The sequence below is a fragment of the Myotis daubentonii genome, chromosome 13 (genome assembly GCF_963259705.1).
Source record: "Myotis daubentonii chromosome 13, mMyoDau2.1, whole genome shotgun sequence".
NCBI lineage: Eukaryota > Metazoa > Chordata > Mammalia > Chiroptera > Vespertilionidae > Myotis > Myotis daubentonii.
Genome location: NC_081852.1, coordinates 29,386,103 through 29,402,051, shown reverse-complemented (window position 1 = coordinate 29,402,051; position 15,949 = coordinate 29,386,103). Strand labels below are relative to the sequence as shown.

The following is a 15,949-nucleotide window of genomic DNA, read 5'->3' as shown; positions in this document are numbered from 1 at the left end:
GAGGACATGGCTGTGAAAGAGGTTGCTTTTCACCTGGGAGATCCAATAGGAAAACAGCAGAGCCTCACTGGGGCCAATAATCTTCAGACAGTTGAAGCTGCTGAAGCATGGTGGCTGCCCACATGTCGAGGTCACCATTTGAATGACCAAAAGCTTAGGTGGAGCAGGGAGAGTTCCGGTCTAGGTGAGCATGGGTTAATGCAGGAAATAGGGCGAGAAAAATCAAAGAGCAGTCCTGGCAGTAGCTTTGCACGTGAAAGAAGATGTCAAACAAGAAAGCAAGTGGCAGTAGAACTTTTCTTCCTTGCTCTGAGCCCTGACTCTCTCTTTTCTCCTTTGGGGCATAGAATATTCTTCATTGCCTCTCCATCTCATATGCCTTCCTTCACCAATCAAAAGCCAGCTCTGGAAAAGCATCCAACCCTTTCACTGTAAGACATTGTGGCCTATGGCAGCAACACTATCTCCCATTGCACATGTTCTTCTTGAGTTGACCTTAATACTCCTCCCATTGAGTGGTGAAGTCTGTGTCCTCTCTCCTTGAACTTGGACGGACCTTTTGATTGCCTCAAATTATAGAGTATGGTAGAAGTGGCACCATGTGACTCCCAAGGCTAAATAAAAACATATTGCATGTATTTTTACCTTCTTCTTTGGGGACACTTACCCTGGGAACCCAGCTGCCATTCCTTAAGAAAGACTGAACAAGCTCAGGCAGGGAGATCTGGTGGAGAAACCCTATGTAGGTGTTCTTAGTCAACAGACCTGCTGGGCTCTCAGCCAACAGCCAGTGTAAACCGAATATGTGAGTGTAGATACTCCAGATGATTTCAGCCCTGAGCCATTTAGGTGCCCCAGGCCCCTAAGTCTTAGCTGAGGTCCAAACATTGTCAAGTAGAGACAAGCTGTCAGTGCTGTGTCCTCTCCAAATTTCTGACAGATACTTAATTCATGTCTCAAATAATACCTCCTTGGAGAGGACTACTTGGACCACTTTTGTCTAAAATGGTATTTTTTAAAATTGAGGTTTAATGGACATAAAACATTATATTAGTTTCAGCTGTACAACAGAATGATCCAATATTTATGTATATTGCTAAATGATCACCACAGTAAGTCTAGTTAATATTCATCTCCACACATAGTTAGGCATTTATTTTTCTTGTGGTGAGGAAGCACGGTGGCTGCCCACATGTAGAGGTAACCATTTGAATGACTAGATCTCTTTCAGCAACATTCAAATATACAATACAGCATTATTAACTATAGTCACGATGATGTGCTTTACATACCCGAACTTATTTATTTTATAACTGGCAGTTTGTTCCTTTTGACCACCTTTGCCCATTTTGCCCAAAAAATAATATTCTTGACTACTCTTTATCTTCTTCCTTTTTTTCCATAGCACTCATCTGATAAAAAGATATAAAGGGTATCCCAAAAAATGTATACATACACTTTGAATAATCATAAAGGCAGTGTTTATTAAAATACATTTTATTTTCAAAATTGAGCTATCAGCTGTTAAAGTGTGTATACATTTTTGGGGGATACCCTGTATTTGTTTGTTGGTTTTCATTGCATGCCTCCCACAGTGGCATATAAACTGCACAATGAAAGGGACATTGATACTTAGACAAATGCCTGCACATATTAGACAGATATCTGTGAGATCAATATCCGTGGAGTGGAGTGAATAAAACTTGACAATTATGTTATTAGTTCTTTCTTCCAGAGTCATGTCAGACACCATTAAGCAACCCCAGAACTCTTTGCCCTCGAGCCTGGATTATGCCTCAGAATAACTCACAACACAATTATGCATTACCTATCTGAGTTAGCAGATGAAATGAAACCTGTTTTCCATACTTGGTCTATCACATTACTTTTGGCATGGTCTTCTTGTTGTTATTATTTGGGTGTGTCCAACTAGATACTAGATGCTCTCTCAGGCCGTAGAGTGGGTCTCATACTGTTTTTGTCACATAGTAGAAGTTCAAAGAGTCTTAGATGCATTGAAATGATTTGTGGTAATCTTCAGATCAACCATGTGGCAGGGTAGAAGGAGGACTAAATCAACATATGATCACTAAGCTTCAAAAGATAAGACAAAATATAACAGATGAGGAAGTTAGTTCTGATGCCAGAAACTTGGGGTTATAAGATGTTCAATATGAATTTCTGTAGGATTTGAAAAGTGAACATTTTCCACCTATTCCACCACAAAGTGTCCCGGACTTTCATTTGCATCATCTCCTTGCATATGGCATGATGCTGTTCCAATGGAATTTCTCCAGGGCTCAGCCTAGAAGCAGGGCTCAGGCTTTGGGTGAGGGAGAGGGAGGGATGGAAACGTGACAGCTATCATGCAGTTCTTCAGACGAAGATCAAAGTGAACCTGTTACCAAACTTTACTGGGAATGGGTGGTCTGTTTTAGGAGAAATAAAATCTGAATGATCTTCAACGTGGAAGGCCCTGGTTCCTGGGTAGATTTTGGGTCAAGACACTCTCAGTAGAAGCATGTCTTCTTGGCTGTCATTTGAGGGCCTTGCTCATATCAAATGTGTTTAAAACAGGAGAGATATATCCTAATTGGTTATGAATGCAATCACTTATACCGTAGGGCATGCATAGTCAAGAAGAACATCCCCAGTGAAACAGAGATGAATGCCAATTTTGGAAAGAAGTAGTTTCAACAAAGATTACCATCACACATGGAAACATCGCTCACCCCTATTATCAATATATCCATCACTCACAAACAACCCAAACTATGGAAACAAAAAAGATACCCCTCTGACGAATCAGATATTTACTCCTCCATCCTTCCTCGGTGAGTTGCAAGAAAATATATGGGTCAATAAAAGCATTCTTTTTTTCTGTAGACTTGTCTGAATGAAACCAGAGAAATGACCCAAGGGCAGATGCTACCCTGTGGCTGCAGCTGGCAGGGGTGCTCAGCCTTCGGGCAGTTGGAGGAATGCTCTGCTAATTTATTAAAGCTCCGAGTCAGGTCCAGATTCTAATGCTTAGGTCTGAGCAGTGACATTAGGTCCTATGGTAGGCTGAAAAAAAAAAATCAGAGAACGCTATGGACATCTGGCAGTTGGTATTGAAATAAAAATTTTCAAGCTTGCCTTAAATCTTATTCTTTGATCATTTATCCTGGACTGACTCTGTGTGTATGTAGGGAGATGGTGAGAGAATTGAAGGAAAAGCAGAATTGCCATCTTGGGCATTTTTCAGAAATTGCTTACGCCTATAAAATTGCAGAAATTGCTTAAGTCTATAAAATGCTCTGTGGCAGAAATTTGTTTAGGTTCAAAGTAAATCATTATTAAATTTGTTTTGCACAATCTAGGGAAAATTCAATGATGCATTTCCAAGTAAGGTCTTGTATACACGTTTAGAAGGATGATTACATTTGAGATTCTGTAATTCTGAAAAGTTAATCAAGGTGAATTTATTGTTAATGTTCTCCAAATTGATTTCAGAGGCTTTTTGACATAGAAGCAGAGGAGGATGCAATGTTTTCATCCATAGTTACTCATCAGCACCTAAAACTTCTATCAGTGTGACCCATCAAGTAGTTCAGGTTGCTTGTTAGAATTTCAAAATAGAGATTAGTGGGCAGACAAATCTATGCTCCTCCCAGAAGTTCTTGGTCCTTTTGCTTTTCTGAGTGTCCTTCCTGGCTTCTATATCCTTCTGCTCAACTTTAGGAGCCGGCGTCTGTGACACTTGTTAAATAATTTCCTGCAAGCTCTTAAAGACACTTTCCTGAACTCTCCAAAGCCAGAGAGCTAAAGTGCCCACATGTTTACTCTTATTCCCTGCCCCTCCTCTGCCTGGAGCACTGAGCCTTTGACCTCTGATGCAGGAATAGGACAACTCTGAGGTGTAGTTTAAACTCTAGAGCACACCCTGAGACCAGGCTGAGAGTGAGGCTGCTTACACTTTATCCCTGTTTTGCTTATCTTCCTGCTTCTTTCCCCTCCCCTTGTTCATCTTACCTAGGGGCACTGCCTAAGTAAATGACTCATGTGTGAAACTTTAGCTCAGGGTCTGCTTCTGGGGAAGCAATTACCTTCCCCATAAGGTAATGTTGTGGGAATTAAATAGGTAAATGCATGTAAATCACTTGTCATAGTGATTGGCCACAATATGTACTAAAAAATGTTAAATAGCTTACTATCATGGTTCTTGCATCAGTTTCTTGGACTCTGATAGTTGGTGCCAAGACTTGGAACATCGATCCATACAGTAGAGCACAGTGAAGGAACATTTAACTAAGACTGAAAGAATATGTGAAAGTGTATATTAGCACACCAAGTCCTCACCACTCTGGCTATCTATGCAAATGAAGCAAAATGAGAGTAAGGATAACTAGCAGTACAGAATCTGCTGGGGAGAGAGTCCGCCTTATACTTCTTTTAAAAACTAGTGAGCCCATTTCTCTAAGAGATGGAAATTTCATGTTTGACCATTTACTATGACTACTTATTTTTAAAGAAATCTCTTAGCTATGTCTCTCAGATATATGGTCGTGGTGGCAATGAGGTTCAAGAATCCTAATAGGGTTAGGGTTGGGAGAGAAATCACAGTGGTATGAACACTCCCCACCTAATGTGTTAGGTGGTGTTGCTTTGTGCTTTACCACCCAGAGACGGAACTAAGAAAGGGAAGTTTTATATTCATGTTGATAGGATTCTACAAAATTCAAGTCATAAAGAATCTGAAAGACTCTGAGATAGTTTGAACAATCTGTAGAATTTGTACTGGCAGGTTACTTTTTATTTAGACTTCTTTTTTTTAATATATATATTTTTAATTGATTTCAGAGAGGAAGGGTAAGAGATAGATAGAAACATCAATGATGGGAGAGAATCATTGATTGGCTGCCTCATGCACATCCCCTACTGGGGGGCGGGGATTGAGCCCACAACCTGGGCATGTGCCCTTGGCCAGAATCAAACCTGGGGCCCTTGAGTCCATAGGCGGACACTCTATCCACTGAGCCAAACCAGGTAGGACTTCTTTAGACTTTTTATGTGAAATAACAGAATTAGAAGGCAACGTTCAATGGGTGTGCATAAGTTCACTGTGGATTTTTTTAAAGCAGAAAATTAAGAATCTTAATATTCAAGAGGCCCTTGAGAAGCTATCTTGTCCTCTCACCTTTCATGAGGGGCTGATGATACAAAATATCAACACCAGATGGGATTGACTAATTCATTCCAATATCTAACAATTTTTACCATCTGGAGAGTCTCTTTGAACCTCTAAGGCAGCAAGTGAATTGAGCCTAGTTTCTCCTCTTTTTGGCCAGAGGACAGCCAGTCTCTGGGCTGGGCCAGAGCTTTTAACATTCTTTATGACTTCGATTCTATAGAATCATGTCGACTTAATTCTGGCAGTGGAAGGATTTGCATCACAAAGTTCAATCACCAATGGGTTCCCATGCATGTCCATCACCTTGGAATGCTTTGATTCTGTACCTCAGGTGCAGGACCTGGAACCCATTTTTAGATCTAGATCTTGACCCCAGGGCATATACAAGGTTCACTATAGTGCCAGGGAGTGGGAATTGACCAGTGGTTTTATCACCAGTGGAATAGGAGAGTAAAATTTGGAAGCAGTCTAAGGAACATTGAGCAGCCATGGGGGAAAAAAAAAAAAAGATAGGATGCACATATTGTAACATGGCTGTTTCCAAGATCAGTGTGGAGTATGACAAGCAGAGAGGATGAAATGTATTGTGCAACACTATTTGTGTAATGACCACTCACATGAAACAACACAGTATAGGAGGATACCCACACATTTAAAGACATACATTGAAAATATTATGGGTGTGGGATAGTATGGAAGAAGGAAAAAATAAAAAAGAGAGGCATTTGTACTGACCGAAGATGACAGCGTTGACCAGTGACGAGCATTTAGAATCCAGTTAACTAGACTCTGCATCCAATCTTCAAGGGAAATAAGAAAAAAGTGACTGGGAGCAAAAAAAAAGAAAGTGCTCCAAGTGACTCAGACCTCAGCCAAGTTCGGCCTTAGGGTGGCAGCCCTATTCTACAGAGACAATGGGGGCCCAAGAGGGGGACCATCCTCTTGGACTAAAGTGCCACATTCTCTTCTATCCCCCCACCACCTACCTGCCTTTTCTCACAGCCTATTTTTTTCTTTTCTTTTCCCACTAGAGGCCCGATGCATGAAATTTGTGCAAGGGGCTCGGCCCTCGCAGCCCTGGCTTCGCCAGAATGTTGTTCAGCTGTCCCGTCTAATTAGCATATTATGCTTTTATTATTATAGATAGCTCTTATTTTCTAATTTTTAATCTGTTATGATGCACTAAGCAACAAGGTTGGTGTTTGGCTTAAAAGAATGACAGGAAGAGACTAAATGGTTCTATTTTGAGCATTGTCTTCTCTCTTGGGTTTCTTGCTTTGCTAGTCAACATGGTTCGTTTACTGACTACTTACTACATGCCAGGCACTGTGCTTTACCTAAATCCTTTAATCTGCACCAAAAACTCAGTGAAGCCTGTTCCTATTTTTTAGATGACTAAAGTTTAGAGAGCTGTGTCTTTTCACACAACAGTTAAACTTAATATTCTATGGGTATTATCACTCCAGTTGAGACTACCGTGAATCATCCAACCAAAAGGATGTTTCTTTTATCAGATGGGAGAAAATAAGAAAGATGCCAAAACTTTGGTTGGTATTCAAGCAGAGAGAAATTAATCAAGTTCTTTCTTCATTGGATGGCTGAAGGATATGACCAGTCTGGTCTTTGGAGTAGAGAATGTGTTCAGACTCAAAGAATTTATATATTACCCATTTCATCTACATTCCATTGGAATTCCATGTCATTAAAATGTTATTTCTAAAGAAATGGTGTGTGACTATATATGATTAATTAACTTCTACCCAGGAGTTATCTGCTCCTAAATGATTTCCCTATTTTGTAGACTGTAGTCTGTAAATATGTAACTGATGAGGCACCTGCCCATGAACCTAGAGAAAAACCATGCATCTAAATGGCTTACCTAAAAATGCCCAATTTAGAGGAACTATCAGCATAGGGTGGAATTTTCAAATGCAGCCAAAGGAAATGGCATTGCTTCTGAAGCACTGCTTTGACTGGAGGTCACCAGTGTTGCCACACCTGTGCATTTTCATGTTGCATATATCACCTGCCTAATTGGAAATTCAAGAGAACAAAGTCTTCATCTGAAAATAAATTGTCATGAAATATAGAGTAATCTGATAAATCAGCATTTTTAAAAGAAAGAGAGGACATCTGTGGCTCAGGGTGTTTAATTCTACTTCTATGGTTTCTGTTAGAGGCCCTTCTTTTTTTTTAATTGCTCTTAGCCTTTCTTTTTTCCATTATGCTGCTTTTGGATTACTTAAACACATGCACATGCACACACAACAAACACAGTCTCCCTGGCTAACTTCTTAAAATGCAATAGTCACATTCTTCTAGGAAAAAACCAAATTATTGCTACTAACCTAATTCAAGAAAAAGCCTGGTAAATCTTCAGCTGGCAGAAAAGCATTCATTTCAGAAATGTGGAACTTACAAAATAGTTTCCAAACTTGTGATTCATTTCCCCCCCTCTGACTAGCAGAATGCATTCTACTTGGTTAATGTTACCATGATGAAAAACTGAATTTTGATAACTGATATATCATACAATGGAAGCAAATGTAAAAAATAAATTTTAGAAACATTGGATTCTTGTTCTTGAATGTCCATAATGAAATTACTTGTTATCTCAAAACCAGTAGGATTTGTGGTTCCTATAGTGCCAATATAGGGTGTTGAAATTCTTGGGGATTTGTCAGGCATTGTCTTAGGAGAAACTTAGATGAAGATTTTCTATAGATAAGACTCCATTGGTATGCATTATGTAAAAGGTGCCATGATCTGGACCATCTACCTTTAAAAGGTATGGGAATATGCTGGGAATCTCACAGCCTTTTTCTGCATCTATTTATTTATTTATTTATTTATTTATTTATTTATTTATTTATTTATTTATCAACTTCTTTCCACAGAGCTTTAGAAAACTTGCCACTCAGAAAAGTCCCCCATGAGATCCCATTGGAGACTCTTCTTCCCTCTGAGCGTGGGCAAACATTATACCACCTAGAAGTCCAGAAATTGTTTACACATTTTCCTAAAGGCTTTCTTGGATGTGCTTCTGAAAAGATTGATTTTCATGAGTCCACCAATGCAGCCTTTCACTTAATTGCTGGCAAACTGCCCAAAGCCAGGTTATAATAAGTCCATTAGAATAGAGACATCATTTGTTTTTCCCAGTGCTGCACCATGTCTAGTGACATAACCGTATTAGCCAAGAGCAAAGAACCAGACCCCTCATTTATATCATGGCTGGCAATGCCTAAAACAAGGATGACAATCCTCCCAGCTGCCTTGTTACTGGAGCACCCAGACCCCCATGACCCAGCACCTTAGTTTTTAAAAAAGCTATTAACATTACACTCATGGTAAGGGTAGTCCTTAATAAAAAACAAACTGGAGGCATTTTATAGCTAAACAATTTTATTGGCTTTTTGTGAAATAAAAAACACAAAACAAACCATCATGGTTAAAGGCCATAGTCAGCGTCAACCAAATGAACCAGCCACTTGGTTAGAGTAGCTGATGACACTAGTGTATATTATTGCTTATACCCCAGGTTCATTTATACGTCCATTATGTTTTTGGCAAGATTACAATCAAACGGGAGCTTTGGTTGTGTAAATTCAACTCTGACTGCACACTGAAAACTCAGCCTCTACCGTTTAGTGACAGGATATATGCCGATTCTTCCTGAGGCTTGGCATTTATCCTCTCATTCTGTGTCCCTTCTCCTTCCATTAATGATGCGCAACTCTATTGACGAAAAATTAAAGCAGATGCATTTATAGCCATCCCTCTGTACTCTACTGTCCCCTCCCCCTCCCCAGCCCTTGTCATGACAGGGTGATGCATTTCTGGGCTTCTCCAAACTCTTGTATCTGGTGTGTTTCCACTGTCAGTAATAAATGCCTATCTATAATCTGGATAGATTTTCAAATGCATGACTGTCAACATTGGGGTCTGGACTCTACTGTCTCTATTCCAAGTTCTGAAAGCTAGAAAAAAACAAAACCAAAGAAAACACAAATCCACAACCTTTAGCATCAGTAAGTTGACCTCCCAACAGAATAAGCCCTAGCTTCCACCACACAGCATCCCATGGCAGATATGAAGCTGTGGCCTTAAAATGCTTTGTATGAATGCTGCAACACTTTAATTCACAGAGAAGCAACGATTGACTGCCTTTCAAAAGCTCCCTGGCTCAGTACTTTCTATTTTAACAGTGAAAACTCAGAATGACAAGGGGTCAGAACAAACTCACAATAGCACCATTTCCTAGACTCTTGGAATAAGATTCCTGTCTACATTGGAGAACACAGGGACCCCAGACGACCCAGCCTCCAGCTTTGTGCCTTCATAGGCCCCGCTGAATTTCAGCTGGGGTGGGTGGTCCACCTTCCTTAGCCTATTTCTGCAGCAACATGGATTTTCCCTGGGAAGAATTAAAAATACGTGTCTTACAAGTGAAGTTGGCCACAGGTGAGAGACCTGAGGAAGCTTGTTTCTGGTGGTGAGATGTGACAAGCCTGCAGATGGTGGGACAGAGTTCAGGGACCCTTGCCCTTACCCAACTAGATTCAAGTCAGTAGAGAATCGGCATGCAGAAGCATGGCGAGATCAATGAATACTGAGAGACATAGACCCTAATACAGCAATCCAAACACCAACACTCTTATGGTATCTTTTGTATTCAGGTCCACCAGTGAGTTTGCCCTGGATAATGCTGGGATTTAATAAGCCCTTCTAATGATTAGAAAGATTATCCTCTTGAAACTAGACATTTTAAACAACAGAAGATTTGATATCACTATATTTTACATGGCACACATAACCATATAATTACTAGCACTTACACGGCAAATATTGTAAATACACGTTCTTGGAGTTGACTTGGTAATTATACCAGTGTTAGTTGGCAGAACAAAGATTAAACACTCTCTAACTTGCACTTTGGGGAGTTTTATTCCAACCCTTTACTTCACAACAAAAGGCTAACCCTCTAATTATGTAATAACGCTCCGTGATCGTGTGGGAACAGAGAATCACAGGGCGACTTCATGGTTAATTTGTGGCCTGTAAAATAAAGTAATACATAGTATTTTCATTTCAACAAAATACAAGAGACCATATAAAAATATTTTCCAAATTGGAATTTGCAACATGAAAGCTGAATTGTTTTTTTCCCTTTGTATAAAAAGAAACGAGAAAAAAAAAAAAAACCACCCAAAACGGACTAAGGTTTATTAAGCCTTCTAACAAAAAATATACATGTAAGTTGAAGGAATGCAGTGAGCATTGTCAACTTCCCTTTTGTCCAGGCTCATTGATGGTGAGCTTGTGCTTTGATCCCAGCCAGATAAATGCACAAAAGTGGAGGAAGACCAGTGCCTGAAACCTGACCTACAGCTTATCGCTAATAATAAGACTAATGGTACAGTAGTGCTTTCAAAAGGGTGTGATGGATTACTGACTTTTCCTCCTCTTCCTCCTCAGGCGACTGCTGGAGATGAATTCCAGAAGCACCACTTTCGTCTCGAGTGATGTTTATTTAGTGCAATATCTTCCTTCTCTCTTTCCCTTTTCACCCGCTGGTAGTGGTCTTCTTCCTTCAGGTACCACACCGGGGGCCACCGGTGGCGCTCAAAGTATTCCTGGTTGTCTGGTGAAAAAAAGGGGTGGATGATCATACCTGCGGTTCATGCATCGATTGCTTCTATGAACTAGGTTCTCTGTTTAATGCTTCACATGCATGATTATCCACAACCTGATGTGCTGGAACAATATTAAGACCATTTGCAGATTGTGACATTGACGTTATTTTTTTTGTTTTCTTTTTAAAAATATATTTTTATTGATTTCAGAGAGGAAGGGAAAGGGAGAGAGAGATAGAAACATCAATGATGAGAGAGAATCATTGACCCGCTGCCTTCTGCATGCTTCCCACTGGGCATGTGGGCTCACTGGGAATCAAATCGTGACTTCCTGGTTCATAGGTCAATGTTCAACCACTGAGCCATGCCAGCTGGATGACACTGAAGTTTTGAGTGATAGAATCACTTGCCCTAAACTCATGTAGCTGGGTACAGAGAACCGGAACCCAGGATCACTTGATATAGTGTAAGCTTGCTCCTAAGCCTGCCGCCCTAGATGAGGCTGAGCTGACAACCTCAGCATGCTCTGCGGCAGGGCCCCGTGAGCCCCACTCCACCCAAACCCCTCCAAACACGAAGTCCTCCAAAGAGAACCCCCAACCTACAATCCCTGTGTCATGTCACATGGGTATGTGACCACCAGCCAGTCACCAGAATTTCTCCCCGAGCTTCCTGTGGCCCATGTTCCTTCTCAAGGGCAAGTAGGATATCGACTTGGGACAGCTGGGTGGGACCCTGAATGGGATGGAAGGGGACCCCGAAGTCTCACCTGCAGATTTCGATTTGATCTCCTTGCGGAACTTGGAACAAACACTGTTGTAGTTGGTGCAGATGTGGTGCAGGCACCAGGCGGCCAGCTGGTGGGCATTGTGGAACTGCAGGGAAGTGAGCAAAAGTGGGTACACCTCTTTTTTTAATAAAGTGGGGATACAAACAAATAGGAAGCCACCGTAGGGGGGAGAGAAATAAAGGCCTGTATAGTAATTCAGTAAACACCTTGTCTTGGCTTTGGCTGTGGTCTATTCCAGCCAAGTATAGCCTTTGGCACACCCCTTCCTTATCCCCTGTGATAGGTGCACCAAAAATAATCACTGTATCAGATCAGGAGTTTAAAGTACGCCTGCCCTCCCGTACCCCACCCCCTGGCCCTCTCGTGTGATAAGTGGCCATGGCCTCTGAATGGCACCAGCCAACACCAGAAAACAGCGATGTCATCTCTGTTTAAGGAAGCCTGGGCAACGCAATACTCCGTGTCGCATGTCAGAGCTCAGCTTTCGGAGCCAAAGATCTGAAAGAGGAGACCGTGGAATGTGTGACTGTCCTATACCTGTCCTTTGGTTACATAAGAAGAGCAGGCAGTGTGGGCATGATGGGAGGGATCCAAACGCTTCACCCCTCCTTTTTTGAGTAGGTGCTCAGGGAGGTGACACTGAGGTGGCTGTGATGGAAAAAGACCCGATGCTCAAAAAACGACAGCTTCCCAAACATGAAAGGTCTCCTCCCATCCCTCACTCTTTTGGTCTATACCCCTTCTCAGACATCCATTCTAGTTGTTGCTCTTGACGTTTCTTGGATTAGATGAGACCCTGAAATCTACAGTCTGGCTTCTTCTGGGGCTCACATGGCCTTGAACAAAGGCCATGAGAAAAACCAAAGTCCTCAGAAACTAAGGCAAGAAGCTCCTTGAAAATTACAACCCCAACCTCATGGACAATTTTAGCTGGTGCTTCCAATTTCTCTTGATATTAGATTTCTTTCTGAAAGTAGGATTAAGATAGTGCTATATTGAAGTTGGCTTGTCCCTATTCAGGAGAGACAATTGTGGATATTTCTTCCCTACTCTGAATTCAGCGACTTGATGTTGTTAAAATTGGCCAGCTGGGAAATTTATACCATGGAATTAGAAAATGCAACAGATCAGGGTCCCACCCAGCTGTCCCAAAGCCTAGTGCACGTGTGTATTGGGATGACAGAATCACAATATCAGTGTTAGCAAATCCGGATTTTAGAAAACCCTGGAGAGCCACAGTGAGACGTGGGGCCTAGCGGGACTTCATGGAATCCTAGAAACAGATCTTGGCCAAAAAGTGTCCAAGAATTTTACAAAGGAGAGACAAATCCCTCCCCTAGACGGCCCCAAGTTGTTCTCCTGCATGCAAAGCTAGGGCCTCGGGGGACAATGCGGCTGGTGCGGGGGTTAGGTCCTTGTTGTTTTTTCAAAGGAAGCCCAGCGGGGTGAATGGTGCATGAAATGTAAAACTCTCAGATCTTCCCAGTGTACACAGGGGGCCTCTGTGACTCAGTGGTGACATCTTTATTTAGACAGATGCAACAGTGGAATGTTTTATCAGCATTAAATGAACTGGTTGAACACACTAAAAAGGTGAAAAGCAAATTGTTACAAACCTGGGCCAACTCCAAATAAGAGAGCACTTCCCCATCAATGCCCACGCCACTCACAGCAGCCTTGGTCAGCTCCTGAACTGCGTGCTGCTCTGGGGAAGAGAGGGACAGGAGAGAGTTAGACCATCCTCTGCAAGCCAGACATCTTGCCTGGAGGGTTGGGTCTGGTGTTGGGCCGCCTAAGAGGGGAGGAAGTATGGGGCATAGCGCTAACGGCCATCCTAACTGAACCTGAGGCCCATTCTGATGTGCGGCCCTTCAGTACAGAGTTTGGCCTCCAGCCATTGCACCTATGACTCTGAGGACACTAGTTAGCACTTCTGAAAGAGCCAGGTTCCCCCAGACCTTTGCTGTCCAGGATGGTAACTACTGGCCACGAGACTATTTCAGTTTCAATTAATTTAAACTTAAATGAAATGAAAAACCCAGGTCCTTAGCCACAACCAGCCACTTTTAAGTGCTCAATAGCCACATGAGTTTTGGACAAGGCAGATGCACAGCGTCCCCACCACCGCAAAAAATCCTATTGGACCTGCTGCTCTACACAGTCCAGCACCTTTCTAGAATCCTCTAGACCAGGGGTGGGCAAACTTTTTGACTCGAGGGCCACAATGGGTTCTTAAACTGGACCGGAGGGCCGGAACAAAAGCATGGATGGAGTATTTGTGTGAACTAATATAAATTCAAAGTAAACATCATTACATAAAAGGGTACGGTCTTTTTTTTTTTTTTTTTTTAGTTTTATTCATTTCAAACGGGCTGGATTTGGCCCACGGGCCGTAGTTTGCCCACGGCTGCTCTAGACTCTCTAGTTTCTTCCTGTTTGACAGTTTCCCCACTCACCTTGCTCCAAATCTCAACACTTTCTGACAGTGGAGAGAATGAGTAACAGGAACGAGTTCATATGGGGAATTAAAATGTGAATGCTGCCTGGATTAGTGGCTGAGCATTGACCTATGAGCCAGGAGGTCAGGGTTCAATTCCTGGTCAGGGTATATGCCCAGGTTGCAGGCTCCATGCCCAGTAGGGGGTGTGCAGGAGGCAGCTGATCAATGATTCTTTCCATCATTGATGTTTCTATCTCTCCCTCTCCCTTCCTCTCTGAAATCAATTTAAAAAATAAAAAATAAAATAAAGCGTGAATGCGTATGTCTATCTTAACAGCTGCAGATGGACCACATATTGCTCAACCCCTTAGATTCTAATGACTGTCAGCCAGAAGTAACACTAACCCAGCTGGGAGAACTGTTTCTGCTTGTGAGCCATGTCCAATGTTTCAAACCTGAATTTAAATTGTGGTTCTGAGACTGAGCTGTCCTGCCTCCGTTTAGGCTGTCACCTGCCTCTGGGACTGACAGGGAGTGGGTAGTCTAGGCCCCGTGTTTCTAGCTGCTTGATGTTACTATGTTTTGTTTTGTTTTTTTCCCATTTCTATCATTGCATCTGTTCTTCTAATCCACTATGTTGCTGAATCATGCTTACTTTCTGCTCTGGCTCTACATTCTTATTGGTCAATATGCCTCTATCTGGTCAATAAGTTATCTAGATTTCAGTGGTTTCTTTGGCATACCCTTCCTCAGCTCGCTTGAAAAATAAGAGCTATTTGGAACTAAATTTCCCAGAGAAGTCATCGGGCTTTTTAATTTGAGGTAACCTCACCATTCCTTGATATTCATTCAACACTTTGGCTTGCAAAGCATTTTCACCCCAGAAGCTGATTTTTAAACAAGATTCTAAACACTCTATCCTTACACTAAACAGTATACATCAATAGTATAAATGATTAGAGGAATCATCTTAGGAAGCTATCTATACTAATAAAAGGGTAAGGGTAATATGCTAATTAGATGGGACAGCTTCCAGATATCCTTCTGGACAAAGCCATGGTGGCAGGGGCCGAGGCAGAGGCGGTGAGGGGCGATTAGGCTGGCAGGGGGGAGCAGCTGGGGGCGATCAGGTTGGCAGGGCAGAGCAGTTAGGGATCTGGCCTAAACCAGCAGTCGGACATCCTCCGAGGGGTCCCGGATTGGAGAGGGTGCAGGTCGAGGTGAGGGACTCCCCTACGCCCTCCTGCATGAATTTCGTGCACTGGGCCTCTAGTATATTAAATAATTATAACAGTAATAATAGCATTTAATAACAAAAGTAAACAGAGAAGTCTATAGTTCATAGGGAAGGGTTTCTTTGGGTCAGTTTCTTTTATGAAGAAATCAGTCCCAGGTTTGCATCACCATACTTAATATTTAAGCAAAAATGACACTATGTTGAGATTGGTCACAAACCCTGTTCAATGGATTTGGCTCCAAATTGCTTCTGTTTTAAAAAAAAATCAAATTTATCCTTAAAGGACAAATACTTGGAAAAACAGCCAAGTGGTTTGCAACTCATACCTCTGAAAAAGGACACTGCCCATCACTGCTTCCTAGTTACTATTTAAAAAGTAGTGTATACTCATTTAGACCTATGACTTCAGGTTTATTAGTTAAAAACAGTTTTTTAAAAATCAGCTAGTGCCTGGCTGGTATGGCTTAGTGATTGAGTGTTGACCTGTGAACCAGGAGGTTACAGTTTGATTCCTGGTCAGGGCATATGCCTAGGTTGTGGGCTCAATCCCCAGCGCGGGGCATGTAGGAGGCAGCTGATCAATAATTCTCTCTCACCACTGATGTTTCTATCTCTCCCTCTCCCTTCCTCTCTGAAATAAATATATTTTAAAAATATCAGCTAGCAATGCTTC

The 15,949-nt window shown here is 41.9% G+C and overlaps 1 protein-coding gene across 10 annotated transcripts in view; it reads right to left on the bottom strand.

The window, feature by feature from the left end:
• Positions 1–8,560: 8,560 nt before the first annotated feature.
• RHOBTB1 (Rho related BTB domain containing 1) overlaps positions 8,561–15,949 on the bottom strand; it is a 107,621-nt gene continuing 100,232 nt past the window's right edge. For 9 of the 10 annotated variants that reach the window (XM_059662620.1, XM_059662623.1, XM_059662619.1 and 6 more), the window contains 3 exons: positions 13,216–13,304; positions 11,579–11,684; positions 8,561–10,817 (listed from right to left, as the gene is read on the bottom strand). In XM_059662620.1, the coding sequence (XP_059518603.1) occupies positions 10,648–10,817; positions 11,579–11,684; positions 13,216–13,304 (365 nt within the window). In that variant the 3' untranslated portion in view covers positions 8,561–10,647. The remainder of the gene's footprint in view (positions 10,818–11,578; positions 11,685–13,215; positions 13,305–15,949) is intronic. The other variant, XM_059662624.1, reaches the window with a different exon arrangement.